The 16,579-nt window shown below is 51.4% G+C and overlaps 2 protein-coding genes across 3 annotated transcripts in view; both read left to right on the top strand.

Annotated features, from left to right (window-relative positions):
* The window catches only part of PLAGL2 (PLAG1 like zinc finger 2), a 15,509-nt gene extending 1,917 nt beyond the window's left edge, over nucleotides 1-13,592 (top strand). Inside the window, exons 2-3 of one of the 2 annotated variants that reach the window (XM_032419823.1) lie at nucleotides 3,518-3,891; nucleotides 6,864-13,592. In XM_032419823.1, the coding sequence (XP_032275714.1) occupies nucleotides 3,632-3,891; nucleotides 6,864-8,094 (1,491 nt within the window). In that variant the 5' untranslated portion in view covers nucleotides 3,518-3,631 and the 3' untranslated portion in view covers nucleotides 8,095-13,592. Of the gene's footprint in view, nucleotides 1-3,500; nucleotides 3,892-6,863 lie in introns of both variants that reach the window. The other variant, XM_032419825.1, reaches the window with a different exon arrangement.
* Nucleotides 13,593-14,166: 574 nt separating this feature from the next.
* Nucleotides 14,167-15,199, top strand: LOC116641942 (putative testis-specific Y-encoded-like protein 3). Its single transcript, XM_032419950.1, has 2 exons — nucleotides 14,167-14,470; nucleotides 14,511-15,199. The coding sequence occupies exons 1-2, from the start codon at nucleotides 14,167-14,169 to the stop codon at nucleotides 15,197-15,199; spliced, it is 993 nt and encodes a 330-aa protein (XP_032275841.1).
* The last annotated feature ends 1,380 nt before the right edge of the window (nucleotides 15,200-16,579 follow it).

The raw sequence follows: 16,579 nt of genomic DNA, 5'->3' as shown, positions 1-16,579 counted from the left end.
TGGCGGGGGCTCCTTCTCCACAGTTTTGGGAGGGTTGGGAGAATTTCCTGCCACAGCAGAAGGTGGGATAGAAACGTGCAACTCAATACAAAGACAAAGATAATAGCTGCCTTTTGTTGGGTACTTAGAGCAAGCCAAGCCCTATGCTGTGCCCTTTGCATACCTGACTAAAATAATCCTCACAACAAGTCTGTGAGGTAAGTATTTTTAGCTTTACAGATGAGGAAACAGGCTAATAATGGAGAAAGAACGCAGTTTCTATAGAGATGATGTAACACCATACAAACTATGGTTTCGTCAGAGGACAGCAGGCATCATGGCACACAGCAGGACAGACTAGGGAGCAGTTTGTCTCCTTTCAGTTTCCAGAGAGGGCCTTCGAGAGTTTTTAGAAAGCATTTGTGTTTGGGGTACAGAGCCTTAGTAATAGAAGAGATTCCTGAGGTGAGAGAACGGTGGCCCAGGATGTGGTGGTGGAGGAGGGGAGCGCAGGGGGTACTGGTTAGAGGGGATGTGCTGTGGGTTGACTGTGAGGGAAAAGGGGAAGGCTGCATTCTGGGGAGATGTTGTGAAGGGAAGGAAGCTCACTCAGAGGCCTGAGAAGTAACATTAAAGGGGGAAAAAAAAGAAGTACTACTCAGGCCCCGTGCGGAAAAGAGGCAGACACAGTGTAGACCTCGGAGACGGCACTGCATGTACTCACACACTTTGTATCAGACACTTCATCCTCCATGAGACTATTGTCGGTAAGGAGAATAAATCTTTAGTTTAGAAATTGAGGAAAAGGAGATTCAGAGAAACAAAGTAACCTGCCCATGGTTTCACAGCCAGTAAGTGGCAGCTCTCCTGATAGCAAGTCCAAGGTTCTTTCCACGCTGCCTCCCTCTTCAGATCAGGCGCCAGAAGGAATCTTTGGATGAAAATATACCGAGTTATACCAGTAACTGGGAGGGATTGATTGTGTTTGTTTTATGGGAACAGGTTCCGTGAGCTACTCTACAGTTGTTAAGGTTAGAGTGTGAGACCAGAAGAGCAGCTTTGAAAGAGAAGCAGAATTCTTTCAGTTTTGCCGAGGAAGAAGTCTGAAGGAGAGAGGCCCAGGAATTTTCCTGGAGGAGAGGAGTTTGCAGACAAAGGACAGAGGGAGAGAGAGTAGATTCCCAAAAGGGTTCCTAAGATAACACTGGCAGCTTTGGTTATCCAGCAGGCTGTTGGTGAGTATAGGTAAGGACTTCCACTGTGCCTTTTTAAAAGGGGGGAATAGGATCAGGGTGCTGGCTGTTTCCTTTTAAAGTCATAGCCCCATTAAACGCAGATCAAGGCAAGCACATGGCTGCCTCCATCCTTTGGTTCTGTCAGTACAACCTCGTGAGCTCTCCTTAGCCACCACTGGCCTCTTTCCTAGAAGCCCATTACTCACGCTTTCAGAAGCAGCGTACTAAACTGCTGTGTCTTGTTTGTGCTTGTTCAGGAGAACAGAAGAGGTGGACGTGTGGGAGGTGGGGGACGTACTGTTCTCTTTCTGAGTTTTTGTGGAATTTCCAGGGCTAGGCTCCCCTCTCACATCGGCCAAAGTGATGCGACTTGCTTTCCTCTGGCTGCCATTCCCAACTTTCCAGGGGCTGAGGTGCATGATTTTGGGTAGCAGGGAGGAACAGAATTTGACTTTGAGGGTAGGGGAAATTCCCTCCAAACTAGATGTTTAAACTCGTGCTTGCTCTCTACCCAATTCCAAGGTGCGTAGTAATCACTGGCATTATAAACAGGTAATTCCACCCTTGAGAAGAAGGAAGGACTTAAACCATGAAAGGCAGACGTCAGAGGCCTTTGAGATTTATAGTGAAGCAGGCAAATACGCCACGATACTTGAAGGCTCAAGTGGGACTAGTTTTTAGTGCTGCCTACCCCTTCCCAGCACATGACTCATGCAAAATGCAGCCACCTTTGTGCCGATCTTTCTAGGCAAATCTCCACTCGTGATGGGGAAATGTTTATCATATTACACTGCAATGTTTCTTCAACAAGAGGAATGGTTCCTGAACAGGACTTAGCTCATGTTAATGATGAGCAAAGCTCTCTGGGGCATGAACCCGCTGATCCCATCATCTCGTTCACGGCCAGTCTGTTGGATGAATGGTCACTGTAAGCAGCAGGTGCTAACGAGCTGAGCAAGCATTCTGTGGCCCACAGCTGTTTGTGCGGTTGGAGCCATCCCCAGATTCTCGTGGACAATCCCCAGATACCCCCTTTGCTCCCTTCACATGGAAAAGCCTCATGACCAGATTTTGGCATGACCTCTTCAAAAGGAATCCCCCTGTTGTAGCAAGTTGCTTTGCAGTTGGTAATCTGTGAGGAGTTTGTGAGTGATAGGGGTCTGTTGTCCCCCTTTTGAGAGTCCGTACAATAACTCCCATCCTCTCCCTTTGAGTTGATGTCAGGAAAAAAGCTCTGTCATCTTTGCTGCAGTTTTCCCCCTTCTCACACCCTCCCCCTGCCTCAACAAGAGAAAGGATCAGACTTCAAGATATTGGCTCCCCACTTTGGAAGGGCTGTGACCCCAGTTTAAATTAGAACTTTCTGAGCATAAGTTAGCCTTGCATTAACTTGCATTCAATGACTAATTTACCCATCTAAAAGAAAGTTGAGAGTCCTTTTCTAGATGCTAAACGTGTGGAAATGAAAGAACTGTGATACGACCCTTCAAATAGTTTGGTGAGGAGTTCTAATGCAAGTATGCTACCCGCTCATAATGGAGAAATGCATATGTGCTATGAGGGTCTGCTCGGGGAGGGGGGGTGGCACTCAGCACCTTGGGTGTTGGACAGGCTTTGCTAAAGAAGCATGGCCTGGGACACACAGAGAGGTGGTGGCGGGTAGGATGGGACCAGTACTGGTTTAGGGGAAATGCTGAATCTGCTGTTGCCTCCTTAGGCAGAACCTCTTACTGATGCTCTGCTGAGAAACCCGTCTGGCTCCAGGGCTGACTTCCCAGGGTGTAAATTCCTAAGCAAAGTCTTCTTCCTTCCCTGTTGCCTTTTGGGCATTTTATTGCTCTTTAGCACCTCCATGAGGAGGAGAATTGTGGAAAGTAGTGGGTGAGGGGGAGGTAGGGTAAAGAGGAGGAGAAGCTGCTAGCTCTAAATTTAGTGGAAAGAATATAAAAGTGGAGTTGGAAGAGAATAGTTGGAGTTTAGGGCTTTGACTTCCTCAGATTATCTTGCTTACTATTAGCCTAGGTAGTACTTATAATAATAGTTACCATTAAGCGCTTACTAGGTGCCCAGCCTTCTGCTGAATACTCTCTCTTCATCTCATTCAATCCTCAAACTATTCTTATGATTTAGGAGATTATTAAGCCCATTTTGTAAATAAGGAGAGCTCAGGGAAGTAAGTCAGTGGCTGAAATTCACATGGCTTTGAAGTGGAAGGGCTGGGATTGGAACGGGATCTGTCTGCCTCCAGAGCCCATGTTTTCATGGCATTGGGCTCCCTAACCCCAGGTGTTCTGATGTTTCAGGTGAAGAGATTGTTTTCTGAAGGCTGCGTTGGAGGCCGTGACAGAGCAGAGAGCCCGTGTGGAGCTGATGGGGAGGCTTTCTGAATAACATGGCCCTTCGCCATTAGTCTTGCCATGACCACATTTTTCACCAGCGTCCCCCCCTGGATTCAAGATGCAAAGCAGGAGGAGGAAGTGGGCTGGAAACTAGTTCCCAGGCCTCGGGGCCGGGAGGCGGAGAGTCAAGTGAAGTGCCAATGTGAAATCTCGGGGACGCCCTTCTCAAATGGGGAGAAGCTGAGGCCTCACAGCCTCCCCCATCCAGAGCAGAGACCGTATAGCTGCCCTCAGCTGCACTGTGGCAAGGCTTTTGCCTCCAAGTACAAGCTATATAGGTAGGTGACACTCCCATACCTCTTCCTGCCCTGGGGGTCCCAGAGGACAAAGCCAGAGGGACTTCACTGAGTATGAGGCTTTATCTGTGATAGAAGAGTAGAGGTTAATTGGCCCATAAGTGTACCCTGGACGCCAACCATTTGAACTTACTCAGTAAAAGCTAATACTGGTATTTGTATGCAGACACTAGACTCTGATGGGGAAATATCAGACGGTCATAAACAAACCAGATTGAACAATTTTGTCATTACTACCTTCCCCACCTTTCTCAGGTAATGGTGAGACTCTTAGCCAGAAATTATGAATTAGTCTTAGAACTTTAGAAGGAAAAGGAGACCCTCTGGTCCAATCTGTAAATTTTAAAGTAGAGGCTCAGAGTGGCAGTGCCTCTTCTTCTGAACCAGCCTGCTACTCACATGATTACTTCTGTCTCTGTAGAATCCCTGGTGTCCTCTGGGTCAGCGGCTGTTCTGCAACTTGTAAGCGCAGGAGCCCTACATAAAGTGAAATGGAATGTGAAAGTCCTGGTATAACGTAGATACGGCAGAGCAGCTTGGAAGGTGGGGGTGGGGGGGCGCTGCTCAGATTTTATCCTTGCCTTTCCATCAGAGGAACAGGAACATGCCCTTTACAAATGAGATAGACTACCCGATGCACACCCCTTCATCCATTCATCTAGCCAGCTATGATTTATTGAGCTCCTGCTACATACTAGGCACAGTGTTCAGTGCCAGGGACGCAGTAGTGAGCCAGACAGATGGGGGTGCTGGCCCTTCTTGAGTTCACTATCTTAATAGTGGGGACAGACAGCAAACAAGTAAATTCATGAACAAGATGACCACAGAACGCCTTAGTTCTTTGTCTGGAAAACAGTTGATAGGAACTAAAACAGGTAACAGGGTAGTGGGTGACCAGGATTGTCCTCATGACAGTTCTGTAGTTCTCAGGAATGCTTTGATTCTGTGTGCTCCTGTGTCTTAGGTGGACTCCAGTTGGGTCATCCTCTTAGACTTTCTTAGTGCGATCTGGGTGTCCATGGGAGGCTGCGGGAAGGATCCTGTTCTGGGGGGCACGAGCCCTGACTCCAGCTGTAGTCACTGTGTGAGCTTAGGCGAGGTACCAAACTGCTTAGGGCCTCAGGTTCCTCACTTGTAAAATGGAGGAAATGGACTCACTCATCACACCTCCCTATCATTTGTTATCCTGTCTGTTATGTCCCAGGAGGCTCGCAGTAACCCTCAGGCGTGGGCACTCACGCAGCATGAGTGTAATGGCTATGTTTGATACCTTCCAGGTCGGAAGGATCACCGGGTGCTGTAGTGAGGGCAGTGGTAGCATACCTAAGGGAAATCAGGTTTCAGGAAGGATTGTGTTCAAATTCAGCCTCTGCCACTTACTGACTGGTGGGTGGAGCTGTCCTGTGCTTTGGCCTCTTGTGGAGAACAAGCTTAATGACAGCTCACGCAGGGCCTGGTAAATATGGGTTCCTGAAGTCTTACTGAGTTGATTCTGAATGTCCTGTGGAGCTCTGGATTGTAACTCCTGGACTCTGAGCTGTTGTCCCTCCAGAAGGGAGCAGGTAAACCATGGGAACACTTTTTTAAGTGTTGCTGGCTTATATGGCAAACACTTTAAATGGTACAAATGGGCACTCAGTGAAAAATGAATTGTCCTCATGCTGAAAGCTACCATTTTCCTCCCCAGAGGTGTCCAGTGGGGTCAGTTTCTTGTGTATCCTTGCTAAGACATTGAAACATGTACTCCCTTCCCTTTTTATTTTCACAAGGGATTGTATTACACACACTATACTGAACTTCCTTTTTTGACTTAGCCCCTTACATTTTGGGATTGTTCTAGATTGGGAAGTTTAGATATATTTCATTTTCCTTTTATTGTGTCATTTAAAAAAAAAATTTTTTTTTTTTTTAAGATTTTATTTATTTGACAGAGAGAGACACAGCGAGAGAGGGAACACAAGCAGGGGGAGTGGGAGAGGGAGAAGCAGGCTTCCCACTGAGCAGGGAGCCTGATGTGGGGCTCGATCCCAGGACCCTGAGATCATGACCTGAGCCGGAAGGCAGACGCTTAATGACTGAGCCACCCAGGTGCCCCTTAAATATAATTTTTTGAAAAGGAAATACATGCACATAAAACAAAATTCACAAGGTACCAAAAGGTATATGATGGAAATTCTCCATCACACCCATAAGCTTCCTATCTCTTCTCCCCATGGGCAACCAGTGTTGTTAGTTTCTTGTATATCCTTCCAGAAATATTTTTTGAGTGCATATAAGCAAACATACATCATTTTCCCTCTTTTTCCTATGCATAGTACCATTCTGCCTGCACTGTTCTGTCCCATTGCTTTTTACCACTTCATATATCCTAAGAGCTTGTTCCCTGAGGGTACATATAAAGCTGCCTTGTTTTTTTTTTAAAAAGTTGAGTCTTCATGAACTAACCATAATTTATTTCACCAGTTCCCTATTGATGGACATTTAAAAAAAAAAATTTTTTTTTAAGATTTTATTTATTTGTTTGACAGAGAGAGACACAGTGAGAGAAGGAACACAAGCCGGGGGGAGTGGGAGAGGGAGAAGCAACCTTCCCGCCGAGCAGGGAGCCCGATGCGGGGCTCGATCCCAAGACCCTGGGATCATGACCTGAGCCAAAGGCAGACGCCACCCAGGCCACCCAGGCGCCCCCCCCACCAATGGACATTTAGATTGTTCCTGACTTTTTACTACTACAAACAGTGCCACAAAGACTAGGAGTACGTATGTGATTTTGCAGGTGGGCGAGGATATCTATAGAATTTAGACACTGACTGGCACAGTATCCCATTGCATTCCATCACGTGGCTTGACCATAATTTTTGTATCTAGTTCCGTCAGTGGACAGCTTTGTTGTCTGGCCAGCCCTTGTGATCTCCCTTCTTTCTTTCTCCTCTATCCTCCATCCCTACCCCCAGGCACATGGCCACCCACTCAGCCCAGAAACCCCACCAGTGTATGTACTGTGATAAGATGTTTCACCGCAAGGACCATCTGCGGAACCACCTGCAGACCCATGACCCCAACAAAGAGGCCCTTCACTGTTCTGAGTGCGGTAAGAATTACAATACGAAGCTAGGCTACCGGCGCCACCTGGCTATGCATGCCGCCAGCAGCGGTGACCTCAGCTGTAAGGTGTGCCTGCAGACCTTTGAGAGTACCCAGGCCCTGCTAGAGCACCTGAAGGCCCACTCACGCCGAGTAGCAGGTGGTGCCAAGGAGAAGAAGCACCCCTGTGACCACTGCGACCGGCGGTTCTACACTCGCAAGGATGTGCGGCGGCACCTCGTGGTGCACACAGGCCGGAAGGACTTCCTATGCCAGTACTGTGCCCAGCGGTTTGGCCGCAAGGACCACCTGACACGTCATGTCAAGAAGAGCCACTCGCAGGAGCTGCTCAAAATCAAGACAGAGCCAGTGGACATGTTAGGCCTACTCAGCTGCAGCTCCACAGTCAGTGTGAAGGAAGAGCTGAGCCCTGTGCTGTGCATGGCCTCTCGGGACGTGATGGGGGCCAAGGCCTTCCCTGGCATGTTGCCCATGGGCATGTATGGCGCCCACATCCCTACCATGCCCAGCACGGGCATGCCACACTCCCTGGTGCACAACACGCTGCCCATGGGTATGAGCTACCCTCTGGAATCCTCACCTATCTCTTCCCCAGCTCAGCTTCCTCCAAAATACCAGCTTGGATCTACCTCATACTTGCCTGACAAATTGCCCAAAGTGGAGGTGGATAGTTTTCTGGCGGAGCTTCCTGGAAGCCTGTCTCTCTCGTCCACTGAACCCCAGCCCGCCTCACCTCAGCCGGCGGCAGCTGCGGCCCTCCTAGATGAAGCACTGCTCACCAAGAGCCCCGCCAACCTCTCCGAGGCCCTCTGCGCTGCTAATGTGGACTTCTCCCACTTACTGGGCTTTCTTCCACTCAACCTCCCCCCGTGTAACCCGCCTGGGGCCACAGGAGGCCTGGTCATGGGCTACTCCCAGGCCGAGGCGCAGCCCTTGCTCACCACTTTGCAAGCTCAGCCTCAAGATTCCCCAGGAGCTGGGGGACCACTGAACTTTGGACCTCTGCACTCCTTGCCTCCTGTCTTCACCTCTGGCCTGAGCACCACCACCCTGCCTCGTTTCCACCAGGCATTCCAGTAGCCCCCAAGGAGGCCCTCAGTCCAGTCTTAGGCTCTGTCAGGGAGCCTCTGTACCCACCCTATCTGCATCCCCCATGAAGGCAGCTGAGCTTTCAGAGCTGGGTTCAAAAAGAAAAAATTCCAGTATCTGTATGGAGCACTTGGTTTGGGGGTTCAGGCTCCAGGATCAGTTCCAGGAGGAGCCCTGAGCCCCAGCCTCATGAAAAGATCTCATACCATAGAACTTCAGGTATTTTTACTTTTACTTTTTTGATCTGAATCGGGAGCCACACTTAGCTAACCTCTCCCCCTCCAAAGCATCAGAACCTCCTTCTCTTTGGAGAAGGAGGCGGTCTCTTGGAGAGACAGAGGGCTTTCACTTTGGATGACCTTGAGAGAAATAGCCCAAGAAGCCCGCCTCCTGGTCCCAACCTGCAGACCCCACAGCAGTTGGTCAGGCCCTGCTGCAGAGAGAGGGTCATTTGGCTCCGTCGCCTGCTTCCAGCCAGTGGGCAGGAGAGAGGGCCTCTTCTTCCCACCACCCCCGTCCCTCCTGTTCCGACACCTCCATTTCCAGTCAGTGTTGTCCGGCAGCGGTACCGTTTACACAGTCGTCTCAGACACCCCATTCACCTCCCTCGCCAAGCTGTTAGCCTTAGAGTGATTGCAGTGAACATTGTTTACACGCCGTGAATCCATTCCCACCAGTCCATTCCAGTTGGCACCAGCCGGAACCATTTGGTACCTGGTGTTAACTGGAGCCCTGTTTACAAGGCGGAGTCGGGTCTTGCTGACTTCTCTTCACTTGAGGTCACATTTTTCCCCTGTGGGGAAATAAACTGACTTTGGACTGCTTCAGTCTCTGCCATCTTCCATGACTGTGTCTGTTCCTGCCTTCCTCGGCAGTGTCCGCGAGACAGGCAAGAAGACTGGAGCCGTTTTCTCCCAGGTCTGCAATTCTGTTCTTCTCCAAGTACATCATGACCCCCCCCCCCCCCTTGAACTGGAGAGGGGAAGACATGAAAGGCATGCCCGCTTCCATCGCCCCCACTCCCCAACCCCTACCCCAGACATCATGAACTGTTATCATTAGTCTCAGTAGGAGGGACTCGGGTTCTAAGCTGGTGTGGATAGCAAAGGAGAGGGTGTGAAACCCTGATTCATCTCTCTCCTACTTGTCCCTTTTCCAGGAAGTTGTGGAATTGTTGGAAGAAGAGTTTTCAGGAAGTTAGGGCTGGGCAGACAGTTGAGTCCTAACCTGTGGGTACGTCATTGGCTCCCATACTAACCTTTTCTCTTCTCCACAGTGTCCCCCTCTCTCCACCTCTTTACAGTTACCATGGACTCAGGGCCACTGTGCCTAGGCCTCTCTGCTCTCCATCAAAGGAATTCCACCTTACGCTTGTGCTCCCCCCACCCCGCAGTTTGCCCCCAATACTTAATAGGGTTTCTTGCAACAAATGATTGGTTCTCTTCTGGCTTGTGGGGCTCCCTGCCACAGACCACACAGCCCTTGCCCAGCCGAACCCCAGCCCTGCTTCATTTCTCAGTTCTGCATGGGCTTCGCTCTTCCCACTCATGGGAGGGAGGCAGCTCAGGGACCACCAGTGTGGGACCCTCATGAGACACCTCCACTCTGATTCAGAAACACACTTCTACCTCTTTACTGTTAACTCCTACAGATGCGGTCAGTCGTGTGTGGGCACCTCTCCGCAGGGCCTCGTGCTGGCTTCTCCACTAGGGTTTCAGGACAAACTACCAAGGAACTGCCTCAGCCTCCTCCCAGTCCTCCTGTTCCCCCTTCCTTCTAGAAATCACTTTGCTTTATCATCAGGAACTGAGCAGGTCCAAGACCCAGGCTTCTGCTTCAGCCCAGGCCAGTACTCTTTGAGGTGAAAGCCTTAAAATGTAGCTCCCTGGCCCTTGATTGGAAGCAATGTGGAGTGAATAAGCATGTTTTGATTTAGGCAGGGTAGCTTGGGATACCTTTAAAAAAAAAAAACAAAACTAGATATAAAAATGTCTGGCAAGGTTAGAATCAGACTAGGTGATTTGCTTCTGAAAACTAGTTTCAGTGAGTCCCAGGGACTAATTAAGGTTTATTTTTAAAAGCGTCCCCCCTTGGTACGCAGCCACCTCCTGCATGCTGTGCATGTTACTGGGACTCGTATTACAGGGAATGGTGGTGAGGGTCCACGCAGGACTCGGTGCTCCCATTCTCCTTATCGTCTCTGCTCTTCATCACTAGACCCAGCAGCCCTTCACCTGCTCTCTGCCACCTTCCCTGCACCCCTCGTTTATAGGGGCAGGTGGGCCTCTGGCCACAGAATAGAAAGTCTCGGGCTTAGAGGAGTCCACTCTTCCCTGCCTGTCCTTTCCTGTCCCTTCCTTGAATTCTCTCCCCCATTAATGATGTTGGGAAACTCCTAGAACAGGCAGAGCAACTATTTAAAGCCTTGTAACTGGGGCCTTGCCCCTCCCTCCCCCTCCATCCTGCCACCCTCCTTTCCTCTTCCTTCAGTGCCCTCACCACACAAGGAATTTCTCTATCACTGTGAACTTTGCTGGTACATAGGAATATCTGCCTTCACCTTTTCTTGGACCATAGCCACCCAGCCGTTTCTTAATCTTCCCTTCCCCAAATTTGAAGGAAAAAAAAAAAAAAAAAGCCTTATTGGCCTGGTTGTTTGAAGGATAAGAATAGCTTTATCCTGCACTCAGTACCAAACCCACTTCAGTACCTTTACTGAGGCCATGAGAGCCTGAGGGGTGTCTGCCCAGGACAGGAGCCATGGCATGTGGCAGAGACCAAACAGGGACCAGGAAAAAGGGGCGATGCCCCCTTTCCCAACCACCTCCTCCAGCTTCAGCGATGAGCCGCCCTGAACGACGGGGCAGGCACCTCCCATCCTGCATATAGCTGGTCAAGGCTGAGTGCAGTCCTGGGGGCCAGGGGATGATCTACCCAGCTGTGTCAGCTCCAAGGATCTGTGCACATCTTAAAGAGGGAAGAGGTGGGAAAAGGAGCACCAATGAGTTTACCCCCCAACCTTTTACAAATGGCATTTAATGGAAATCCGGGAAGCAGGTGTGATTACTTTTTTGCTCGTAGATATTGTCCTAAGTTGAAATTCTTCCACTGCCCTAAACTTCCCCTAGTAGTCTGAATCCCTGCCCCCCTTCTTTTTGGTAGCTGTTTTCCCCATTCCCTCTACCTCCCCTCTTATCTAGGAGCTGTTTTTAAGCACGATTTTTTTAACAGTTTATATTGTACAGGATCAATATTTTGCTTTTTAACAAGGATATTTATGTAATAAAAAACTTTGCCTTAGGCAGGTGTTGGCCAGAAAAGTCCAGATTCCTCTGGGACCCCACCCTGGCCTCTCCTGGAGCTCTGAACCTGCTGTGGAAGGAATTGGCTATGACCTTCACCACTGGAGTAGGGTCTGCAGCAAGGGAAGGGGTGTTCTGGTTCTAACAGGAGAAGGATTCACCATGATGATGTAGTGCCTCTGTGGAGGGGTTTGGAAGAAGTATCCCAGCCTAGTTTCTTCAGATGCATGCTCACTTCGTAGCTGCCCCCTCCACCTCTGACTACTTGGCACCAGAACTCCTGAAACACCACTTCTCATTCGCCTCCCTCCCTCCCAGTGATCAAGGCTTTGGGGCCACTCTTTCATAATGCCAGATTATTTAAAGAGAGAAAAATACAAGACAAAAGCCTTCTAGCACTTTGTAAACACAGTGAATAACCTCTTGGAGTATTTTTGGCTTTATATAAAACAAGGTTTTTAATTGTAAAGTATAAGTGCCATTAGAAAATGCACAGGGCGTATCTTTGTTAAAGTAGATTTTTCAATGTTTTACAGAATTACATTTTCAAAAAAAGTTTTTATAATGAAGTTGTTTATTAAAAACTTCTGAATGATGTGTTTGGAAGTTGTGAACCTGTCTGATTGGGAAAGGGTTGGAGAGAGCCTGGGAAACCAGAAACTCCAGACATCTCTAGCCTCCAAGGGGATGGTGAGTGTAGGGTAGACGGTAACAACCCTTCACATTAGCACCTACAAACTTTGTACTTTAAAATTAAAGATCTTAATGGGATGTCTTTGAGGTAAGCGGCATCATACTATCACTTAAACTTGGATGCAAGGGTCAGAAAGATCAAATTGGCTTAATGAAATTTCACATAACTAAAAATGCCAGATGTAGCACAGTTTTTAGAATTAGTTCAGCCACTCAGACATGGTTGGCCTTAGCATTCCTGTGTCTCTTGGCCCTATCTTCTGTAGCTGTGACTTATCCTCAGGCCCTACAAAGTGGCTCATCCCTTTGTGTAGAAGTAGATTGCTGCCATGATTCCATCCCTGTCATCCTCACACAGTGCTGACCAGGAAGAGAAAGGAGAGAGGAGTTCTTGTATTCACAAAGCCCCACGAGGCATCTCCTGTCTCACTGGCCTTGATAGGGCTCTGTGCCCTCCCCCAAACCAGCCAGCGATGACAAGGCTGAGTGAAACAGAAGGAGTGGTTTCTCAAAGGAAACAGGCTACAGTTAGGGTGGGGAACGAATGCTGGTTGTCCCAAGAAAAGACATGCCATCCATTGCCCAGGGGGCACAGCTGGGAAGTGACAGCTAGGACCTGACCTTGCTCACACTTGGGCCTACCCACTGGGTTCAAACAAACTGTTGGGAGACTGACATAGCTTCTGACTTTGCCGCTTGGCCAGTCTCTAACAAAGGTGGTCATCACCATCCTGGGCCCTGTAGCTCTTCCTGAGATCCTCCCGCCCAGGGCTAAGACTGAGTTTGCTTTTCTGTGGTCTAGAGCCAGTGTCCATAGCCACGCAGTGTAAGTCACTCCTGAGTCCAGTCCAGGAGTCCGTGGGACAGTAACAAGTGTTAATGTGTGTAACAGGTGTTTTGTGTACAAAGGCAGCGTGCTGGCCCTTCATCTCTTTGGCCTTCCATCTACTTCATAAACGTTCAGTGTTGACCCCAGTGCGTTCAGATCCCTGGCCAGGGCCCCAAGGGAACCCACCTCACAGTGGGTCCAAGAGCTCAGAGTGATCTTGTTCACTGGGCAGGAGTAGGCTGAAGGCTCTCTGGAGGAGGTGGCCGGGACTTCCAGGCAGAGGGGGCATTAGGTGTGCTGACCTCCATAGGCCACAAGTTTGGGAGCCAAGACCACAGGAGCACAGATGCATTTGCAGGGCTGCATGGCTGCTTCATCCAGGCTCATCCTATCCAAGCACATTCCCTGTAATTCAGACTGGAGTTCACACTGGTGAAATGTCTGGTATAGAGCAAAGGTAGCCTGGGCCTAGGACAGGGAGGAAGTGTCCACCTTTCTGTCTACAAGCCCAGGAGGATACAGTTCCTACATACCGGTGGCAGTTCGCTCCAGGTTCACAGCGTTTGAGACATTCCCTTGCCCAAGATCCTTATACTCCAAGTTTGTTTCTTCCTTTCTCTGTATAAATACTTCCAGCACCTCCCTGTGCCAATCAACTACGATCATCTGCGGCTCCCAGTTTGAGTCTGGTTAGCCTGTTCTGCATATGCTGTTGTAGTTTATCCTGTGCAAAGCTACTAGTTTCCGACAGCCCCCCCCAAACCACAGTCGAGTGCGGGCGCCCGGCGGCCCCCACTGCCCACTGCAGATGGGGGGAAGAGTAATCGCTTGGTGTGGTGGCTGTGATGGAAAGTTCTTGGAAAGTTCTATCTGTCCGTGACCGGAGTTATGCCTGATCCTTGGTGCCCGCTCTGAGCTGCTCCTTGCTTGGTACACCCCTGCACTTCACCCCACTTCCACCTCCAGCGCCCTCCTAATCTGGGGCCAGTTATGTCTGGCGCTCGCGGTCGCATTCCCACCAGGCAGCCCCCTGCCACTCCGCCAGGCTGGCAGGCCCCTCGTCCCCCGCAGCCTGGGCACCCCTGCGAATCACACCCCGAAATGGGGCGCGAGGGGCGGAGCGCGCCCCTAGGAGACCGCGCCTCTCCACCTCGCGCCGCGCCGCGCCGTCCCTCTGGCGGGACCCGCAGTGTCGCCCATGCACCCTGAGTCCCTCCAGGCCAGAGGCTCCCGCAGGTGATGGCGGCCGAGGGGGCGGGGGGGGGGGGGGTGTGCCTGGAGCCGCCACGCACCCGCCACCCGACCTCGCCGCTGGGGTCCGCGAAGGTGCGGCACGCGGGCCCCCCCCCACCCCGAGACCGCCCCGCCTTTTCCGGGGCGCCGGGCAGCGGCCTGGCCCGGGCCGGGGCCCCAGAGACCTGCGGCGCCAGGGGGCGGGGGGCGCGGGCGGGAGGTGGCGGGAAGGCCGAGGAAGTGACGACTGGGCAGGGCGCCATCTTCATGGAAGAGGCGGAGGGGTGGAGAAGCCGCAGCTCGGGGAGGAGTTGGAGGGGGGGAGCTGGGGGGGGTGTGGGAGGAGGAAGAGCTGGAGGTGGGAGCCGCGGCGCAGCAGGGCCCGGGGCCCCTAAACCTGGATGGGCCAGCGGTGGACCCGCTGGAGGCCATCCAGTGGGAGCTGGAGGCTGGGAGTGCCCAGGCAGACAGGGCCTACCTGCGGCTGCAGCGCAGGTTTGGGCGCATCCGCCGTCTGCACCTGGCCCCTAGGAGTTTCGTCGTCCGGAATATTCCTGGCTTCTGGGTCACCGCCTTTCTGAACCACCCGCAGCTGTTAGCCATGATCATAACTCGTGATGAAGACATGCTCTGCCACCTGATGCATTTGGAGGTGAGGGAGCTCAGGAACACCAGGGCCCAATGCAAGTTCAAGTTCCGCTTTTGGAACAACCCCTACTTCCGGAACAAGGTGCTCATGAAGGAGTATGAGTGCAGATCCTTAGGACCGGTGGTGTCAGTTGGAACTCGAATCCGAGGGCACCCGGGCCAGGCACGCCCTGTTCTGGTACACCGGGACACTGTCTGCAGCTTCTTCACCTGGTTCTCGCAGCACAGCCTCCCAGAGGCTGACAAGGTTGCCCAGATTATTAAAGAGGACCTGTGGCCCAAACCCCTGCAGTACCACCTGCTGGAGGATAAGCCCCACAGAGCCAGGAGAGGCCTGGCAAGGTGGCCCACAGAGGCCCCTCCTAGGCTCTACAAGTTCCAGTTTGGCTAAGTCCCTCGCTAGGACCTGGCCCCTACATAAGACTCCCTTCTACCTGTGCTTAGGCCAATGACATAACCCTCTGTCTGCTTGCACTTTCATGCATCCTGGCCCCTCTGAACATTCAGTGGACTCTGATCCAAGATTGTGGCCTCCATGGCCAAGCTCTTCGGTTTCCATGTGGCCTTCATGCATCACATGCCACAGTGTCTACCCAAGCACCCAGTGCTATGGATGGGTACTGCCATCAGCTTCGTGGTCCGGGCCTACCTCTGATCATGGCCTTCCTTCCCACCCATTTTTTTTTTTTTTTTTTTGAGTAAGCTCTATGCCTATCGTGGGGCTTGAACTCATGATTCTGAGATCAAGAGTCTCAAACTCTACCGACTGAGCCAGCCAGACACCCCCTTCCCACGCATTTTTGACACGGGCACCCGCAAGTCATTGCTAGAAGGACCAGTGCCTCTTTGAGGCCTACTTCAAGGCCACAACATGTTGGGCTTCATATTTATGAGGGCAGAATATTGGTTGTGGCAAACTGAGTCTCATCACCCACGAAGAAGTAGGTGCGTCTGGTGCTGGCTGTCAGCCGGCCTCGGACACTCCATCCTCAGGGCCTCAGGACTGCAGGACCACAGGCCCAGCTTCCCCAGGCTCCTGGCTCCTGGGCAGCTGGTAGAATGGTCACACAGCCAGTAGACAACTACTGGGCATGGCTGAGGTCAAGGGCCGGAAGCAGTGGGCAAGGCATTCTTTATAATCACACTGCTCTTCTTACCCGTGTTAGTACTACCGCACAGCCTGCTATCTGCTTCTCAAGATCTGTGGTACGGTGCCCGTGTCTGAGTTCTGCCCGGGCTGCCACCAACATTGTTGCCTGCTCCCAGGTCTGTAAGGACCTCAACAACCACCTGCCAAGGCACAAGAAAGCCCCCAACTTCCTAGGAACTCTGGCACGCTGGCATAACTGGGCATGTGCTTCAGGCAGGGGCCATGATGGGGGGCCCTCCCAGAAGCCTACCTTCCTGAGCCCCAGTCACTGGGCTCACACGGAATCCAGCCCCCCACCGCCACCCCCAGTCTCTGCCTGTTTTTAGGCTGCCAGGCGGCAGGTACAGGAGGGGTGTTTCTAGTCATGGGGCCTGCCCAGATCGCACATCTTTCTTTTCATTTTCTTTAAAATGACAGCTCAAAAACAAATAATTGAAGAAGCAAAGTTTTAAAACAGCTAAGGAGGCCGTCTTTCTTATTGAATTTGCCCCTCTTTGACCGGCTCTAGAGAAGGAGGGGCGTGCCGTAGACTGCTGCGCTGGGTCTTCGCAGCCTCTTTCCCGTGCCCCGCCCCCTTTAACAAGCACCGCCCCCCCCACCCCGCCGGCGGGGCTAGTTCTT

This window comes from Phoca vitulina, unplaced genomic scaffold (genome assembly GCF_004348235.1).
Source record: "Phoca vitulina isolate PV1807 unplaced genomic scaffold, GSC_HSeal_1.0 scaffold22, whole genome shotgun sequence".
Classification (NCBI taxonomy): domain Eukaryota; kingdom Metazoa; phylum Chordata; class Mammalia; order Carnivora; family Phocidae; genus Phoca; species Phoca vitulina.
The sequence above is the reverse complement of the archived record's forward strand: the minus strand, read 5'-3'. Positions and strand labels throughout refer to the sequence as shown.

Excerpts from the sequence above, each read along its gene's own strand:
- LOC116641942 (XM_032419950.1), top strand. The coding sequence starts at position 14,167 with ATGGCGGCCGAGGGGGCGGGGGGGGGGGGGGTGTGCCTGGAGCCGCCA. Across the intron at positions 14,471-14,510 it reads AAGCCGCAGCTCGGGGAGGA|AGCTGGAGGTGGGAGCCGCG; the intron begins GTTGGAGGGGGG and ends GGGAGGAGGAAG.